The sequence below is a fragment of the Hemitrygon akajei genome, chromosome 5 (genome assembly GCF_048418815.1).
Source record: "Hemitrygon akajei chromosome 5, sHemAka1.3, whole genome shotgun sequence".
NCBI lineage: Eukaryota > Metazoa > Chordata > Chondrichthyes > Myliobatiformes > Dasyatidae > Hemitrygon > Hemitrygon akajei.
This window is the reverse complement of record NC_133128.1, coordinates 137,788,590-137,809,288: the sequence shown is the minus strand read 5'-3', so window position 1 is coordinate 137,809,288 and position 20,699 is coordinate 137,788,590. Positions and strand designations below refer to the sequence as shown.

The following is a 20,699-nucleotide window of genomic DNA, read 5'->3' as shown; positions in this document are numbered from 1 at the left end:
ATTTTTTTTTGGGAACCATAAACACTCGTTGTGGTTAGTGTGGTTGGGTGCATTTTTGAATGCTTTTAAAATGTATTTCTTTCTCCAGGAAAGCGGGTACTGGTTGGATAACTTGGGAATTTTGCATAATGTATAAAGAATGAGAGGAGGTATTGTCTTAAAAGATTAACTGTCACTTTAAAGTGGTTCAACCATGAGAAAATGCAGTTGCTGGAAATCCAAGCAGCACACACAAAATTTTTCAGGAACTCAGCAGGCCAGCAACTATAGAAAAGAGTAAACAGTTGATTTTCTGCGCTGAGAAGGGTCTTGGCCTGAAATGTTGACTGTTCATTCTTTTCCATAGATGCTGCCTGGCCTGCTGAGTTCCTCCAGCATTTTGTGTGTGCTGCTTTAAAGTGGTTGTAGTCTAGTATACTCTTCTGCATTGTAATTTGTTTAGTTGGAATGGAGGAACATGGAAACCATTGTCTTTGGCTCCTGCCATTTTTTAAAAACCTAAAATAAATCAATGTCCAAACAGTATCTTGATCAGTGGGCTAAAATGTGTTGCTTGCAATTTGGTTGTAAACTTCTTACAGAGTCCTCTTGACGTATCAGATGATTACAACTTCAATCAGGAGGTCAAATGCAAGTGCATCTTATTTATGCGGTTAAGCCTAAGGATATAGCTCAGTCATGCTAACCGGAAGGTGTCTGACGCTCTTATGCCACCTATAGCTGACTTATGTAGTATGACCTCCTTCATATGATCAGGATCCCTGAAATACCATAAACATGAAAAAATATGCAGATGTTGGAAACCTAAACAACACACACAAAATGCTACTCAACAGGCCAGGCAGTGCCTACGCAAAAGAGTTATAGTCAATGTTTCAGGCTGAGACCCTTCAGCAAGGTCCTGTTCACATCATTCATGTGAGTTGCTGTTCGCTATCTCAAGGATCCTTTATCACTAGAGTCTTTCAATGGTATGTAATGGGTACATAGAATGAGTTGTTAGAGGAAATATTACAAGCAGGTGCAATTACATCATTAAAAAGACATTTTGACAGATTCATGAATAGGAAATGTTTGGAGGGATATGGATCAAATGCAGGCAAATGGGATTGCCTCAGGAAAGCACTTTGGATGGCATTTTATTTATTTTTATTTAGAGACTCCCATGCCCAGTTAGACCATGTGACCAATTAACCTATTAACCAGTACGTCTTTGGGATGTGGGAGGAACCTGGAACACCTAGAGGAAACTCACCTGGTCACAGGAAGAGTATGCAAGCTCCTTGCAGGCAGCAGCAGGAATTGAACCTGGGTTGCTGAGACTCTATGCTAACCACTACACTACCATGAGCCAAAGGACCTGTTTTCATTCTATATAACTCTTATTCTGCATGCCTTCTACTTTGTACTTCTGTGCATCTTCTAATTTCTAGATCCTCTACTGGTGACTAAGGCTTTAGTTTTCCAGCTTCTAGGTTCCAATTCCCTTCATGGATTTGTCTGCCTCCCCTAAGTTCAAATTAATTTACAAAGTACGTATACTGTATGTCACCACATTTTCTTGTGGGCATACTCAATAAATCCGTAATAGAATAAATGAAAAACTGCACCAACTGGGGTGTTCGACCAGTGTGCAAAAGATGGCAAGTTGCAGATACAAAAAGCCAGAAGTAATAATAATAGATAGTCGGTCAAGATGGTGCCAGTTGTACAACAATCTCCTGGTCAACATCTTCCAGATAGCCCACGAAAATGTCTATTTTACTTCTATTACATCTGTTTTTCATCTTAAATGTGTTTCTGGAACTGTTAGAGCCTGTGATTTACAGTCTGGAGATTGACTGAGTAATCCAGAGCTTTGCTATCTTCAAGAAGATTCTGAGAAGCAAGTGTGCACTCAGATGACCTCGAGGTGAAGAAAGCGAAGTGGGACACAAACATGAGGAAATCTGCAGATGCTGGAAATTCAAACAACAACACACACAAAATGCTGGTGGAACACAGCAAGCCAGGGAGCATCTATAGGAGAAGCACTGTCGACGTTTCGGGCCGAGACCCTTCGTCAGGACCCTTGGAAGGGTCTTGGCCTGAAATGTCGACAGTGCTTCTCCTATAGATGCTGCCTGGCCTGCTGTGTTCCACCAGCATTTTGTGTGTGTTGAAGTGGGACACAAGCTGATGTTTGTCTCTGTTTTGCCGGTTAAAGCATTGAGAAAGATTGAGATAGCGAGGTGAATGCAGAAAGCGAGCGAGTGTTCAGTGCCGACTGGCTGACTTTTGATCACTGTTGGAGAAGGAACCTGTGAGTGGCCTGTCGCTGTGGGGCGCACTGCGGCAGGCGGGTAGGCCTTCTGTGGTGTCTCTCTTTTGATGATGGGGGACATTACAGGGGTTTTCCAATATTGATTGGACTGTTGTGTTTATAGACTGGTGGACTTTTTTCAGACTTGTGGTTCTTGTATTTTGTTTTTTTTTGCTTGTTCCATTCTATTTTGTTGTGTGAAGGAAGGGAGTTGGGGGTTGATGTTCTTGTTGCCTTCTATTAGTTTTTTTGTACAGGGGAAGGTTCGGGGGGTTCATGTTGTATTTTGTGCATTGGAGGGTTTGGGGATTGACAATTGGGATACCATTCTTTTTTGTGCAAGGGGATGTTTCCTTCTGAATTACCTTCATGTTCTTTCATTATTTTGCTCCTATCTGGAGAAGGAGAAACTCAGAGTGGTACTTGGATACATACTTTGGTAATAATAACCTTTGAAATAAATAAGCAATAAATAGCGAGAACATGAGATGGAGAGTCCCTGAAAGTGAGTCCACAGGATGTGGGAGCATTTCAGTGATGGGGTAAGTGAAATTGAGTGAAGTTATCCCCTTTGGTTCAAAAGCCTGAAGGTTGAGGGGTAATAACTGCTTCTGAACCTGGTAATGAGAGTCCTGAGGCTCCTGTACCACTGGTAGCAGTGAGAAGAGAGCATGTCCTGGGTATTGAGGGTCTCAAATGATGGGTGCTGCTTTGCTGCATCAACATTTCATGTAGATGTGCTCAATAGTGGGGAGGGCTTTACCTGTGATAAACCAGGCCATATCCACTACTTTTTGTAGGATTTTCAGTTCAAGGGCTTTGGTGTTTCCATACCAAATTGTCATGCAGCTGGTCAATATACTCTCCACTACACATATAGAAGTTTGTTAGAGTTTTAGATGTCATGCTGAATTTTCGTAAACTCCTAAGGAATTAAGTTTACTGCTGTGCTTTCTTTGTAATTGCACTTGTGTGTTGGGCCCAGGATAGGCCCTTTGAAATGATAACACCAAAGAATTTAAAGCTACTGACCCTGTCCAACTATGATCCTCCAATGAGAACTGGCTCATGGACATCTGGTTTTGGAATGGATCCAAGTTGCTTTTCAGGCAGGCAGCAATTGATAAGTTTCATCACCAACCTCTCAAAACACTTCATCGCTGTGGATGTAAGTCCTACTGGATGGTAGGCATTGAGGTAGGTTACCACATTCTCCTTAGGCACCGGGTGGCATAAGTGAAGCCTGCTTGAAGCAGGTGGGTACCTTACCACCAAAGTGAGAGGTTAAGTATCTCAGTGAACACTCTATCCAATTATTCAGCATAGATCTTTAGTTTGACGTTGTGGTGTTCACTGAGCTTGGCAATGAGCTTGCAGGTGTTTCATCATCAGTCAAAGTGATGTAGTGACATCCTCAGTGTGCAGTTGTTGGTGTTTTTCTCTGGGAGTGCTAGCATTTATATAGCGCGCCCCCCCCCCCCCCCATTCACTTGCCTTGAACTTGATTGGTACCCCTTCAGTTAACCTTTGAATTCTATTGGTGTTTCTTTGGCTCGTAGAGTTTTGTAGATGGCGTCTATTTTGATATGTTTATTTGCATAGTTATCAAAGAGAATGATGCTTCTAAAAAATTCTCATGCCTGCTTTTTGTTTACCTGCACCAGAACTGCTGCGGTGTCCCAGTTAGTATTCTTCTTGGTCTTCATGTTCTGTCAGTTTGTGTTCCTGTAAACGAGTTAATTTATTTATTGAGAAACATTGCAGAATAGGCCCTTTGAACCATGCTGCCCAGCAATCCTCCGATTTAATCCTAGCCTAATTGCAGGACAATTTACAATGACCAATTGACCTATCTATGGGTACGTCTTTGGACTGTGGGAGGAAACTGGAGCACCTGGAGGAAACCCACGCAGACTTGGAGAGAAGGTACAAACTCCTTGCAGGTAGCAGCAGGAACTGAACCCAGGTTGCCTGTTCTGTAAAGCGTTATGCTAATCATTATGCTACAGTGCCACCTTAAGGTGAGAATTTAAGTCCTTCCTGGCTGACATAGTTCTTGTTGCAGTCTCCACAGGTGAACCTGTACACTACTTTAGTGGTACCTTGGTTCTTGAGACAAGCTTCCTTAAAGTTGCTGTTGGTTTGTGAGCGATTGTGATGCTGTGAGGTTCAGGCAGTTGAGCTGTCAGTTTTGATAGGTCTTTAATATTTGGCCAGGTACTCTGCTTGGGCTGGATGCTTTTTGTCGGTTCACCCTCCTGAAGGCTGCTTGCATGTTGGCCTCAAAGATTGAAATCACAGGGTCATCGGGGGGTATGGGGGGTTGCAATGGTTCCTCCATGTTCTGATAGTCAAATTCAGCATAGAAGGCATTGAGCTCATCTGGAAGTGAAGCCCTTTTGTCATCTTTGTCGCTTGATTTTACTTTGTAAGAGGTAACAGCATTCAAGCCCTGCCACAGGTTTAGTCTGGAATTGCCACTTTGCCCATGAGGTGGCTTTCCGGAGGTGATCCCTGGACCTCTTGTAATTTTCTTTGTCACCAGACTTCAATGCCTCTGATCTGGCCCTCAGCAGATTGTGGATCTCATTGTTAATCCAGGGCTTCTGGAAGATTCTGAATGATCTTGTGAGGGCACACTAGTCCATGACTGTTTTTATAAAGTCTGTGACAACCATGGTGTATTCATTCAGATCTACAGATGAGTCATTGAACACGGCCCAGTTCACTGACATGAAGCAATCATGTAGCCGCTCCTCTGCTTCCCACAACCACCTCTTTGAAGTCCTAATCTCTGGAGCCTTGCTCTTCAGCCTTTGACTGCATGCATGTGGGAGAAGGACAGCCAAGTGATCAGATTTACTGAAATCTGCTCTGGCATGGAATGGTAGGCATTCCTTATCTTAATGTAACAATGGTATAGTTTGTTGGGACTTCTGGTGCTACAGTTTATATGCTGATGGTGATTTGGCAGGTAATTGGCCAGTTTCCTTTTAAGATATTCCTTGAAACTCTTCACTTTGATTGGGGCTATGTCCTTTGCCTTGGCATTATTTTCTGTTTTGCTCTGTCTCACACATTCATGGGTTTTACTTGTTTTTCATTCATTGGTCTGTGAAGTCTACTCTTGCGATAGTGCTCATTTGTGATTCTGGTCAACAAAGTTACTGGTTGCTATTTTAAATGACTGATTACAGCTAATTTAAGTATTCTGCTTTCCTGAGTTTCCAACAAGTTAAATATGGCTTGAGATAGTAAGTAAGCTTGTATTGCAGAACATTATGACCCTGCCTGGGTATTCCCAGAATTACAGAGGTCCAACAGGATTTAAAAGATTAAGGTAATTTAGATAGAAAGCTCAAAAAAAGTTACCTGGCAGCTGTCTTAGCCAAAGGATGACCTACTAATTGCCAAGTTAGCTTCCATGCTTAAAAGGTGGTATAAATCATTTAGATTGCTACTGCATGGTTTTTTAAAGTAGTGTTTGCAATCAAAAGGGTTGGGAACCATTGCTTTTTGTGCCATTCTGAGCGATTTGAACAATTCCATGAATCTTAAATGTGTGAGGCTTATGCATGTCATTGAATGTGGAATCATAGAACATGTAAGTACATCCTTAGCCTTCTCCAGTACCATGGTGAGGTCAAAGACAAGCTAGAGCTGCAACTCGTTTTCTACTTTGGTAGTCTACAATCCAGCGGGATGAATATTTAATTTTCTAATTTCAGGTGATCCACACCCTCTGTGTTCCTTTCTTACTCCCACCAGTTTACCTAGGTTCTCTATTCCTTCACCTTTTTTGCTTACTCACACCTTGGCAGTTACTTAGATTTGTCACCCCTATCCCATCACCCATGTCCGTCTCACACCAATCTATCTGGGTTTTTTCTTCCTTGATTTACACTTTCTAACCCTTCTCCCCATCTGACTCTTATCTCTCCATCGACCTCCCTTACCTGGTTTTACATCAACTTACAGCCTCTGTGTCTACCTTTCCCTCCTTTCCTTCCACCTGATTCTCTGTCTAATTATTTTTCCTTTTCTTTGTGAGCATGCTTTCCTAGCATTGTGAGATTTCATATTTCAACCATCCTTCCGGTGAAAAAAATTCTTCATGTTTCCCTATAACTCCCACCTTTCCCTTAAGTATGGGACTTATATTAGATGTGTCTGTTAGAGGGAAGATTTCTCATGCTCTTTGGACCATGAAGTCTGTACCAACAATTGACCAACCATTTTACACTAATCCAAAAGTAATTCAATTTTTACTTTTTTTTGAGATGTGGAAACCTAAATATTTATGGTAACACAGTGCTGGAGGATCTCAGCAGATCGGGCAATATCTATGGAGGAGAATAAATGGTCGCTGGGACCCTTCATTGGAACTAATTGAAATATGCTGATTGAAATCCCCGTACTGATTGAAATGTAATTCAATAATTAATGAATATTCAACATGCCGAGAGGCTTTGGAAGCTAAAATACAGTGTATTCCAGTTAATTAGGCACTGGCTTATTTGGGATAACCCTTAAAGAGCAAAAACTAATTGAGAAAATTGTCAGGATTTCCTTCATTTATTTGGGGCACTATGCTGCTTAATTGGGGCAGGATACTGTTGCCGAACAGGTTCCAGTTATCTTCAGATGCACATACTTGTATAACCGTTAGACATTGCACCTTGCTCAGAGCAAACAATTTTTAAATAGTGTCAGTTGTGTATGTTTGTGTTTTTTTTTAAAAAAACAGCGATTTTTGTTATAGTTGCTGAAAAATAAGCAGTAAGACAGTTCCGAATTCTTTTTTCACTGTGGTTTCGAGCATTCAGCTTGGAGATGCCTGAAACGGCTGGTAGTGAAAATAAAAAGATTGCATTGCAATTTGAAGGTATCTACAATTATCTTGAATGTTGCAATGAAAATGAAAACTTGAAGGATACTTGTTAGTATTGTATGAAAGCAGTCCATTATGTACATTAGGTGTCAAAGCTGATTTTGTTCATTGCATACACTGGGTGAATTCCTCTGTCAATAACTACTAGGAACTAATACAGTTTTATAATACTGTAGTATTATTGGTAGTGTTTAATTTGTTCTGTATTTCATTTAAATACATAGTTTGTTACTTTGTCTTGTTTTTATGCATTTTTAATTTTGGCTAATTGGGGCAGTCATTTAATTAGGCCAAAATGTACTGGTCCTAATGTTCTCCAGTTAAAAGGAATCATTGAAATAATCTAGTGCTCATTCACATTATCAGCCCTCTTGCTCAGCTGTTTTCCTTACTTCATTCAGCAATGTCCTGAGCTGCATCAGACTGCCTTGTCACATCACGGTATACTTCGAGAACGCCGCCAGAGCTGTGGGACGACAGCTGCCTTCCAAGTGCACCAGATGTGCCTGAGGGCTGAGATCAGTTTTGGGCGGAGGGTGGTGTGGGGGATGGGTAGTGGGATTTGTAAAATGCCTGGATGATAGTCTGGTCACAGAGGGTCTTGGTGCATTTTCTTTAGGGAATCATTCTGAGGCATACATTCAGCTTCTGAGCCTTTGAAACAGGAAACAAAGAGTCTTCACTTTGTATTGCCTGACTCATACTGAAAGGATTGATTGGCCAGAGCGGCACATCCAGGCTACTTGTTATCTACAGTGTCTCTGGCTCAGTCATTTCCTCATTGTTATTTTCATCTTTTCCTTTTTTACTGTGTTTTAGACCTTGGCCTTTGTGCTTTTTTTTAGTCTTATTGTGAAAAGCCTGGAGAGAATACAAATTTCATTTCTACAGAGCAAAGACTTCTTCAATGGCAAATTAGTCTGCATGGATAGGTTGGAAATTGTAATCAGTTACCAAAATTAGCTTTAAAATAACCCACATTCTGTAAGGATCGGTACATGGAGATTTGTGTGAGCTACACTCATTTTCCAGAAGCATTTGTCAGGTATGGAAACTGCCTTTTTGTGTTTGACATTAGTAATGGTTTGAAGATATTTCTTATCCTTGCTGTTACTACGGTATTACTTTATGCAAAGCGATGCAATATACATTTGATATGCTGTCATTTAGTTCAATTTATTTTACGGTTCAGTTTGCAAATTAATTTTTGTTCCTCTTAACTCTTGCCAACTAAGTATACCATCCACTGTATGGTGGTATCATGACATACCCGAAATCTTAAGTTGCATTTATGTGATCTTAATTATTAAAATTAACTGCATATTTGCAGTTTGATTGTTGAAAATATTTCCACAATTTGATGAGATGGCTGTTTTTTAACCTAGCCTTTTGATTGCACCTCAGGGATTTGTTTATTACACATTCTGTGTTTCCTTCACAATGACAATAAACTCTGCATCTAGAGATTTATTCAGTAAGGCTTTTAAATTTCTACTTTTGCCTTGTTTTTCTTTGGCTTTCTGTTTGAGCTTATGTTTTTTTATATTCTGCCTATTTTACTGACAAACATCTCATTGCTGTTCCCTTTTGGGCATATTTTGCTTTCCTACTTGATAATTCTGTAATTTCAAAAACTTTCAAGACAAATGGTTGGTTTTGCCATATCCGTGTGTTTTTTATCTGAGCTATCTTATCAAATGGGTTAAGTTAAAGTCTGAGGGAAAATTATGTACAAGTATTATATTATCATGTATTGCATTGAACTGCTGCTGCTAAATTAACAAATTTCATAACACATACTGGTGATAATAAACATGATTCTGATCCTGACAAGTGTTTTTTTACCTGCACCATAACCTAAAACATTTTCCATATAAATATTTGCTCTTCAGATGTAAATACTATTATAATACAAGTTTGTGATAACCAGATAATTACCTCAAAGGTTTTGATTTGGGGAATAACTGTTAACCAGAAATTGGAGATAAATGCTGTGCTGCAGTTGGTGAAGTTCTAAGGGGTCAGTCTTATCCACAGAGATACCTGAGAGCTCAGTAGCATAGCCTTTTGACACATACTTCCTGTGGTTCACAGCTTACTTGGTAATTCAAGTGCATGGCTAGATAAAAATTGCAAATCTGAAATAAAATGAAACACTCAGTAGGTCAAATAGTATCCATGGGAAGAGAAACAGTTCAGGTTTCAGGTACAGGATGCTTGGTGTGAACTTTAACTGTGCTCATCTCAGTACTACTAGAATGTTGGAGAGTACCTCAAGTCAAGTCAACTTTTATTGTCATTTCGACCATAACTACTGGTACAGTGCATAGTAAAAATGAGACAACGTTTTTCAGGACCATGGTGTTACATGACACAGTACAAAAAACTAGACCGAACTACGTAATAAAAAAAAACAACAGAGAAAGCTACACTAGACTACAGACCTACACTGGACTGCATAAAGTGTACAAAAACAGTGCAGGCATTACAATAAATAATAAACAGGACAGTAGGGCAAGGTGACAGTCCAGGCTTTGGGTATTGAGGAGTCTGATAGCTTGGGGGAAGAAACTGTTGCATAGTCTGGTCGTGAGAGCCCGAATGCTTCGGAGCCTTTTCCCAGACGGCAGGAGGGAGAAGAGATTGTATAAAGGGTGCATGGGGTCCTTCATAACGCTGTTTCCTGTTACCTGCCTCCATCCTTCAGACAGTGCACTCCAGATTCCAACCATCCTCTGGATGAAAAATCTCTTCTAAACTTACTATTTACCCTAAACCAATACTCAGTAGTTTTACAGTCTGTCTTATCTGTGATTCTCATATCACCCTCCTTGGTCTCCTCTGCTCCAAAGAAAGCCCAGCTTCTGCATTTTCCTTGTAACTCTCCATCCTAAGCCAATCCTGACGACTATCAACTTACTAACTGACCCTTCCACTTCCTCATCTAGGTCATTTGTAAAAATCACAAAGAGCAGGGGTCTCAGAACAGATCCCTGTGGAACACCTCACCAACCTCCAGGCAGAATATGCTTCATCTGCAACCACACTCCGCCTTCTGTGGGCAGGCCAATTCAGTACCCACACAGCAATTTCCCTGGATCCCGTGCCTCTTGATTTCCTGAATCAGCTTACCAATGGGAACCTCATAAATGCTTTACTGAAGTCCACTGCTGGACATCCATCAATGTGCTTTGTCACATTCTAAAAGAATTTAATCAGGCTTTTGAGGCATGATCTGCCCTTCACAAAACCATGCTGAGTATCCCTAACCAGACTGCTTCTCCAAATGCTCGTAAATCCTGTCTCTTAAAAATCTTTTCAAATAATTTGGCCACCACTGAATTAAGACTCACTAGTCTATAATTGCCAGTGTTATACCTGCTTCTTTTCTTGAACAAAGGAATAATAGTTGTCACTGTTCAATCATCCAGTACTACTGCAAAAATCATCACCAAAAAGCAGCAATCTCTTCCTTCACTTCCCATAGTAACCTGGGGTATTTCCTGTCTGGCCCTGGGGACTTAACTATCCTAATATTTTTCAAAAGGTCCACCATATGATTTTTCTTAATGTTGACATGTTCAAGTATATCAGCCTTTTTTTTTACATTGTTCTCACAAACGTCAAGGTAGCTCTCACAGGTGAATACTGAAGAAAACTATTCATGAAGGACCTCCCTTTTCTTCTTACATCAGGCATGTGTTTCTTCTACAATCCTTGATCAGTCCTACCCTCATTCTGGCCATCATCCTATTCTCTCTCGCTCTCTAGATATAGATAGAATAGGATATATATATATATATATATATATATATAGTGTGTGTGTGTGTGTGTGTGTGTGTGTGTGTGTGTGTATAATATATATAGAATGTCTTGGGATTTCCTTAATCTTACTCGCCAAAGCCTACTCATTTCCCCTTCTAGTTCTTCTAAGTCCATTTTTCAGCTCCTGGATACCTTGAAAGTCTCTAAAGCCCTGTCAGATCCTTGCTTCCTAAACCTTAAGTAAGATTTTTTTCTTCCTCTTGACAAAATGTTCACATCTCTTGTCAACTATGATTCCTTCACCATTGCTTCCCTGCTTAAATGGAGACAAACCTATCCAGAAATGCCTATAAATGCTCCCTAAACAACCTCCACATTTCTGTTTTGCATTTCCTGGAGTTCATCTATTCCCACTATATGCTACCCAGTTCCTGCTTGATAGCATTATCATTCCCCTCCTCTATTTAAATATTTCCTCATACCCTCTGCTCCCATCCCTGTCCAAGACTGTGGTAAAGGTCAGGGAGTTGTGGTTGTCTCTGAAATCCTCTTCCATCGAGAGATAGGAGGCTTGACCTGGTACATTGCCTAGCATGAGATCTCATATGTCTCTCCTCTAGTTAGCCTGTTTATATATTGAGTCAGGAATCCTTCCTGGATACACCAAACAAATTCTGTCCTATCCACATCTTTCGTACCAAGGGAGTGTTAATCATTATTTGAGAATTTGAAGTCTTTCATTGCATCAGCCATGTTTAATTGCATCTTTCCAAAATCTGCCTCCTAATCTGTGTAGAGTACTCCCAGTGGAGTTATTGCTGCCTTCCTGTTTCTGACTTCCACCTTCACTGACTCAGTGGACAATACAATGTCCTCCTTTCTGCAGATGTTATACTATCCCTGATTAACAATGTTAACCCACACCCCCATCACCTCTTTGGGTTGAGATCTTCATCAGGACTGGAAAGGAAGATGCAAGATGCCAGAATAAGAAGTTGGGGGTAGAGAATGGAGTGCAAGCTAGGAGGTGATAGGGTACTGTGGACAACCCTAATAGATTCGCAGGTGCAATATCGTCTCACCTGGAAGGACTGTTTGGAGCTCTGAATTGAGGTGAGGGAGGAGGTGAATGGGCAGGTATAGCACTTCTTACACTTGCAGGGATAAGTGCCACAAGGGAGATTATTGGGGATGGACGAGAGGACAAGGGAATCACAGGGAGCGATTTGTGGAAAGTGGTTGGGGGAAGGGGTAACAGGGGGTTGTAGAAGTGCCCTGCCCTATAAAAAAGGTACTCAGTCAGGTTACTGACAGAGCCTGCTTGTCTCAAGAAAGATCTGTTTGTGCACCATGACTCGATCAAAACAACTTTCACAAGACTGTAGAAGAATAATTGTAGGGGTGCATGAAACTGGTAAAGGCTACAAAAGTATTTCTAAAGACCTGAGTATTAATCAGTCCACAGTAGGAGAAATTGTCTACAAATGGAGGAAATTCATTATTGGTGCTACTCTCCCTAGGAGAGCAGGCAGCCTGCAAAAATTACACTGAGGGTAACAGCAAAAGACCTGCAGAAATTGCTAGAACTTGGCAAAAGTCTGTTCGTGTGTCCACTATAAGAAAAATACTGAACAAGCATGATGTTCACAGAAGGACACCATGGAGGGAACCACTGCTGTCCATTGCTGCATGTCTTAAGTTTGCAAAAGACTACCTGGGTGTTCTACAACACTTCTGGGACACTGTTCTGTGGACAGATGAGACAAAAGTTGAACTTCTTGGCAGAAATGCACACGGCTATGTTTGGAGGGAAAAGAGCACCATAGCAACACCAAAATCTCATTCCAACTGTGAAACATGGCAGAAGGAGCATCATGGTTTGGGGTTGTTTTGCTGCCTCAGGGCCTGGACAACTTGCAATTGTTAGGGAGCAGTGAATTCAAAATTGTACCAAGGCGAGACAGTGATCTGAAACACAAGAACAAATTAATAACAGAATGGTTTGAAAAGAAAAAAATTGTGTTTTGGAATGGCTAAGTCAGAATCCAGAGTCCAAACCTTATCCCAATTGAAATACTGTGGCATGAGCTGAAGGGGATTGTTCATACAAGGTATCCCAGAAATATTGCTGAAGGGAGACATGGTCTAATGTGGGTTATTAGTTTGGGCAGATTATATTTGCCTGTTATTGTGACTTGGATGAAGATCAGACCACATTTTATGAATAATTAATGCAGAAAACCAGGTAATTGCAAAGAGTTCACAAACTTTTTCTTGCAACTGTACCTATCAGTATCCTCCCCACTATTAGGTGTGCTGATGAAATGCAAGTCCATTATAACCAATGCATTACCTTTATCTGCTAGTTTTGTAATTTTGGAAGTAAAACCTATTCCTGATCCGGCTTTGGTTTGGTTTTGACATTTGTACTTATTATTTGAATAAGCCTTGTGATAGTTCCTGATTCTTGAGTTTGTAGATGAATGTAAATTAGACATACAGAATTTTTTAGAAAGTTGCTCCCCTGTTTTAAAAAAAAATCAACTTGTATTATTAATGTGGTTAACTTGAGCTCACTGTACCTACCAGCCCTCTCCAAACATCATTTCTGATTAATGTCTATTATGTGATGCTGACCCCTCAAGTGAGGGATGGGATGTTGTGTTGTGTCCAGTTGACTGGGCAAATAAGACTAGACAGCAAATTTTTTCAGAAGTGTTGCTTCCCAAGATTTTTTATGGTTAAGATGGACTGCTTGAAGCTGAACACAAATATAATTTCAGATTACTTGTATCATGTAGGAATTTGGAGAAACAAGAAATAAACTTTTATTGAATATAATGGGTTTAGTTGCGTAATGGTGCTGATGCTTTGCAAGAGTTCAACTGAGCTAAAAATGCTTTGATTATTTTCATTTGTACTCAACGTCTGTGGCTTCTCACTTACGTGTCCCAACAATAATCAATCAGCATTGATGGATTACAGTTACCCTGATACCATTTCTCCATGCCCTGGTGAAAACTTTCACCATGCTCGTCACTGACAGCGCCAAAATTTGCAGGGAAGAAGTCTAAATAGGAATTCAGAAGATTAGTCTTTAGTGACATGTTGCACTTGGTTTTGTCTGCTTGAAGTATGTTGTCAACCAGCTGCATAATTTGGTGCTCTGTAGTTGTCAAAAAAATTTTCAACAACATCCAAGAATACCTTCCATGCGGTTTTCTCTGGTCCCACTGGAAGTTCTTCAAATTCCCTGTCATTGATTACCAGTTTGATTTGTGGATCAACAAAAATGCCTTCCTAATTTTGGCATCAGTTATTCTGGGAAACGTCTGTCTCAAATACTGAAACCCTTTATCTTCTTTGTTCATCGCTTTCACAAAATTTTTCATAAGCCTCAATCTTACATGAAGAAGAGGCAAAACTATCTTTTTTGGGTCCACAAGTAGATATGTGTCACACTTTTCTGCCCTGGAACCAACTACTTACAGAGAGGCCAATCCTTTTTAATGTGATGAGATTCTTTAGCACTGCTGTTCCATTTGCAAATGAAACAACAGTACTTGGTGTATCTGAGCTGCTTTCCTAGTAGCCGCACTACTATTTTCAGATCACCACAGATGTTCCAGTTGTTACTGTACTGAGGTGTTTCAACAAGACTTCTGGCTCTCAGCTTTACCCCACCCCCTCCGGTCTTCTCCTATCATTTCACATTCTTCCCCTCCTACTTTCAAATCTCTTACTATCTTTCCTTTCAGTTAGTTCTGACGAAGGGTCTCGGCCCAAAACGTCGACTATGCTTCTCCCTATAGATGCTGCCTGGCCTGCTGAGTTCCACCAGCATTTTGTGTGTGTTGCTTCCAAATTTTGGTAGTTTTCCTTCATGTGTAGTGCATAGCTGATTGGTATTAAAGGGCGGACATTGCTGTTGTGTAGTAGCACAGCTTTCTAGCTGAAGAATTAATAAAAAAATGCCATAGTAGTGGGTCATACTGGCAACCATAAGCAGTCAAAAGATCATTAATGGCAGGGCAAAAATGCAGATTATCAACCTGACCAAAGAATTGCGCCAAATCTTCTTAGCGGCAGTGAAGGTTGGAAATTTTTTTGCCTGGTGACATGATTCCATCCTTGCAGTCTTGAACCTAGTAATTCTGCTTTTGCTTTTGATAAACCCAAGTCTCTGATTAGGTCATTTAATTCAGATTGAGTTATCAGATGAGGCTTACTCACGTAAAGGATTCAAAATCTGCATCAGCATCTTTCTTGTTTTCCATTCCTGGGTTGAGCATCATGGCATCTTCATGCACCTCCTCCAGACTCCATATCTGATGGTTTCAGTACTGGAAGATTGTCATCATGTGGCACAGATCTCATGGCTGAAGGGAAATTGGGGTATTCAATAGATTTCTTGTTATTAGGAGAGAAACCAGGCACACAGGTCAGGCAGAAGTAGTAGAAACATAGAAAATAGGTGCAGGAGTAGGCCATTTGGCCCTTCGAGCCTGCACCGCCATTCAGTATGATCATGGCTGATCATCCAACTCAGAACCCTGTACCTGCTTTCTCTCCAAACCCCCTGATCCCTTTAGCCAAAAGGGCCATATCTAACTTCCTCTTAAATATAGCCAAATGAACCGGTCTCAACTGTTTCCTGTGGCAGAGAATTCCACAGATTCACCACTCTGTGTGAAGAAGTTTTTCCTCATCTCGGTCCTAAAAGGCTTCCTCTTTATCCTTAAACTGTGACTCCTCGTTCTGGACTTCCCCAACATCGGAAACAATCTTCCTGCATCTAGCCTGTCCAATCCCTTTAGAATTTTATACGTTTCAATAAGATCCCCCCTCAATCTTCTAAATTCTAGTGAGTATAAGCCTAGTCGATCCAGGCTTTCTTCATATGAAAGTCCTGCCATCCCAGGAATCAATCTGGCGAACCTTCTTCGTATTCCCTCTATGGCAAGAATGTCTTTCCTCAGATTAGGGGACCAAAACTGCACACAATACTCTAGGTGGAGTAGAACCTCCCTGCTCCTGTACTCAAATCCTTTTGCTATGAATGCCAACATGATTCTTCCGCTCTAGCCCTGTCATTGGCACTGCAAATAGCATAATAGCACTGACTACCGAGTACCTCTGAGCCAAGCTCTAAGAACGACAATGCATGTTGCGCAACAAATGTGAGGAGCTCAGGCCAATTTTAGAACTCACAGGCTTTCTTAATAAGAGGAGTTGTGCTCTGTCTTTGAGATTTAAGTGTATATTTGCCACAAATGCTCCCAAAAGTACAATTACTTTATCATAATGAGTACACACAGTGTGCTATGCGCATAGAGCATGCTCATCAACGTGATGTAAACCCAATGCATAGAACGGTGTGTGGTTGATGCTTTTATAGCCTTTCTAAAACCTGTCCTGCCATGCAGAATCCACCCTTCCTTAGCATGCCTGGACAAGATGGAAAACTTTTCAGCTTACATTGTGGGCTATATTTTAATGGACTTTAATTATGAACCAAAATAACAAATATAGGCGACTTCAAAAAAATAATGCATGATAGGGAAATTTCATGGCTATTTTCATGATCAGTGGCCCAAATTGATAAGATACACCCAAAAGTATTCAGGAAGCAAAATCTTTGTTGTTCACTGTAATCAAGATGGTCATTAGTTGAATTATTTCCTGTGACAGTTTCACAGATAAAATTGTTTACTATTGCTTGGAATGTTAAGGTTCCTTTTAGATAGATAGATAGATACTTTATTCATCCCCATGGGGAAATTCAACTTTTTTTCCAATGTCCCATACACTTGCTGTAGCAAAACTAATTACAAACAATACTTAACTCAGTAAAAAAAAAATATGATAAGCATCTAAATCACCGTCTCAAAAAGCATTAATAGCTTTTAAAAAGTTCTTAAGTCCTGGAGGTAGAATTGTAAAGCCTAATGGCATTGGGGAGTATTGACCTCTTCATCCTGTCTGAGGAGCATTGCATTGATAGTAACCTGTCACTGAAACTGCTTCTCTGTCTCTGGATGGTGCTATGTAGAGGATGTTCAGAGTTATCCATAATTGACCGTAGCCTACTCAGCGCCCTTCGCTCAGCTACCGATGTTAAACTCTCCAGTCCTTTGCCCACGACAGAGCCCGCCTTCCTTACCAGCTTATTAAGACGTGAGGCGTCCCTCTTCTTAATGCTTCCTCCCCAACACGCCACCACAAAGAAGAGGGCGCTCTCCACAACTGACCTATAGAACATCTTCAGCATCTCACTGCAGACATTGAATGACGCCAACCTTCTTAGGAAGTACATTCGACTCTGTGCCTTCCTGCACAAGGCATCTGTGTTGGCAGTCCAGTCAAGCTTCTCGTCTAACTGTACTCCCAGATACTTGTAGGTCTTAACCTGCTCCACTCGTTCTCCATTAATGATCACTGGCTCCATATGAGGCCTAGACCTCCTAAAGTCCACCACCATCTCCTTGGTCTTGGTGATATTGAGACGCAGGTAGTTTGAGTTGCACCATATCACAAAGTCCTGTATCAGTTTCCTATACTCCTCCTCCTGTCCATTCCTGACACACCCCACTATGGCCGTGTCATCAGCGAACTTCTGCACATGGCAGGACTCTGAGTCATATTGGAAGTCTGATATTTTAACTCAGCAGCATAAATCCTTCTATATTATTTTCATTATTGATACTGCATAACAACTGGGGATAGGCTTGGAAAAGCTTTATCTTTGTATTGTATACATATTTATCAAATAATGAAAGATTAAAACTTGTTCTTTTTTTCCATTCAGGTGATATCACTCAGAAGGGCTATGAAAAGAAAAAGGCCAAACTGCTGGCTCCATACATACCACAGACTGTAGGTAAGATGTAAATGATTAACAAAATAGTAGATTAAAAGGAATGTGATGAGCTTTGTCATTCGGATTGAGAAAATGCCTTTGCTACGCCTTTGCCTATCACCCACACTTGATGTGATTTTTCTTTTTAAAACCCACATTGTCCTCTATGCTCATCATGTCCATGAGCTGCACTTTTGTTGATCAATTTCTATTTAAACTGTTGAATGTACAGTTTTCTGGTCCTTATGTTTGGTATTGCTGTAAACTGTTCCCTTGCTTTCAAATTCACCCACTACTCTTAATAAATGCTACTATATTTTCTTAAAAGGACTTAGCATTGTCCCTGATTTATGTATATCATTGAATGTGTTACCTTCCAAATCCATAGACTTGTGATGTTTCATGTAATTGTTTACCAGCACTACACTTTCTCAGTAGCTGTTAGAACTTTGATTGGGGGACCTTCATTAAGCACCTTTACTGTCTCTGCAAGATCTCCCGATGGTTGCCCATTTCAGTTTGATGTCCCATTCCCACACGGACATTTTTGTCCATTGCCTCCTTTACTGCTTGATGAGACCAAACTCAGAACACTTCATGTTCTCTCTGGGTAGCCTCCTGCCTGATGGCATGAACCTGATTTCTCTGTCTTCTGGGAATTCCACCCACAACCCCCGCCCCACTTCTCTTTTTTCTGTTCCTATTCTGGTTACCCTCTCACCCCATTTAATCTGTGCTTTGTCTCTCTCTGGTTCTCCTCCTCCCTTTTCTACTATGGTCTGCTGTCCTCTCTCATTAGATTCCTCCTCCACTACCTATCGCCTCCTAATTTCTTCATACCCTCACCCTACCATTCACATTCCCCCTCGCCTGGTTTCACCTATCACCTGCCAACTTGTAATCCTTCCCTGCCCTACCACCTTATTCTGGTTTTTACCCCCCCCCCCCCAGCTTTCTTTCCAGCCCTGATGGAGGGTCTTAGCTTGAAATGTCGACTTTTTTCATCTCCTTTGATGCTGTCTGACTTGCTGAGTTTCTGCAGCATTTTGTGTGTTGCTTAAGATATCCAGCATCTGCAGAATCTCTTGTGTTTAGGAATTTTAAAATCTTTGAGCTGGTGAGCTGTAATCAATACATGCTAGTTATCATGAGAGATGGATGAATGCATGTTGATACAGGAAGGAGTTCCCAATGGCTACCCATTTCACTTCAACTTGCCATTCCTATATTGACAGGCCTGTCTGTGGCTTCCTCTATTGCCATAATGAGACCAAATTCAGGTTGGAGGAACAACATGTCGTATTCTGTCTGGGTAGCCTCCAACCTGATGGCATGAACATAATTTCTCTAACTGCTGGTAATTTCTGGCCCCTTCTTTCTTCCATTCCCTTCCTACCTCTTCTCCTCACATGTCCATTGCCTTCCTCTGGTTCCCCTCCTCCTTTTGTAGGAGAGGATCCACTGTCCTCTTTTATTATATTCCTTCTTCAGCCCTTTACCTCTTCCACCTGTCACTTCCTAGCTTCTTACTTCATCCTTCCACCCTATCCACCCACATTCCCCCTCATCTGGTCTCACCTATCACCAATTCAAGATTCTGCTGATGGTGGAAAAATGTCAACTGTTCATTAGTTTCCATAGATGCTTCTTGACTTGCTGAGTTATGCCAGCATTTTGTGTGTGTTACTCACCTCTCACCTGCCAGCTTGTACCCTTTCCCCTCTCCCCATGACCTTATTCTGGCTTCTGCCAGTCCTGATAGGGGTCTTGGCCCAAAACGTAGACTGTTTATTCATTTCCATAGATGTTCCCTGACTTGCTGAGTTCTAGTATTTTGTGTGTGTTTTAAAATTCCTATTCTCATGTCCAATTATATTGACCTGTAAAACTTAAGTCCTGACTGAATAACTCAGCATTCTTCCTTTTGTGACTTTTGTGCATTTTGTGCATTTTTTGATTGGGAGCCTTACCTTAAAGCTGCCTTTAAGTTTTTAAATTCTCTGTTTGCTACATCTAGACTACAGTGCTGGTAATAAATAGCTCAATGCAACACACACAAAATGCTGGAGGAACTCAGCAGGTCAGGCAGCATCAATTGAAATGAATAAACAGTCAATGTTTTGGGCCAACACTCTTCATCAGGACTACAAGGTAATAAGTGAGGCCAGCTGAGTGAGGAAGGGAGGAATGAAGTGAGAAGCTGGGAGGTGATGTGGAAAAGTTAAAGGACTGGAGGAGAAAGAATTTGATTGGAGAGGAGAGTGGACCATGGGAGAAAGGGAAGGATGAGAAACACCAGGAGGAGATGATAGGTAGGTGAGGAGAAGAGGTAAAAGGCCAGAGTGGAGAAATGGAGAAGGGGGAAGGAGGAGTTGAGAAAATGCTGGAAGATGGAGAAATCAATGTTCATGCCATCAGGTTGGAGGCTACCTAGACAGAATATGAGATGTTGTTCTTTAAGTCTGAGAGTGGCCTCATTGTGGCAGAAGAGGAAACTATAGAGTGACATGTTGGAATGGGAATAGGGATAGGAATTGAAATGGTTGCCCACTGGGAAATTTCACTTTTTGTGGATAGAGCTGAGGTGCTCAACAAAGCATCGGGTCTCACCAATGTGGAGGAGGCCATATCAGAAGCATCCCAACAGATTTGTGGGTGAAGGGTTGCCTCACCTGGGAGGACTGCTTGAGGCCCTGGATGGAGCAGAGGGGAAAGGTAAATGGGCAGGTGTAGTATTCTTGGCACTTGCAGGGTTAAGTGCCCAGAGGGAGATTAGAGGGGAGGGATGACTGGACAAGGGAATCCTGGGGGAAGCGATCCCTGTGGAAAGTGAGGGTGGGTGGGGAAGGTAAAAATGTGTTTGGTGGTCGAGTTCCGTTGAA

The 20,699-nt window shown here is 41.2% G+C and overlaps 1 protein-coding gene across 2 annotated transcripts in view; it reads left to right on the top strand.

The window, feature by feature from the left end:
• Positions 1-20,699, top strand: part of LOC140728213 (disco-interacting protein 2 homolog A-like) — a 264,393-nt gene that overhangs the window by 80,953 nt on the left and 162,741 nt on the right. For both annotated transcript variants that reach the window (XM_073046628.1, XM_073046627.1), the window contains exon 2: positions 17,767-17,838. In XM_073046628.1, coding sequence (XP_072902729.1) covers positions 17,767-17,838 — 72 coding nt within the window. The remainder of the gene's footprint in view (positions 1-17,766; positions 17,839-20,699) is intronic.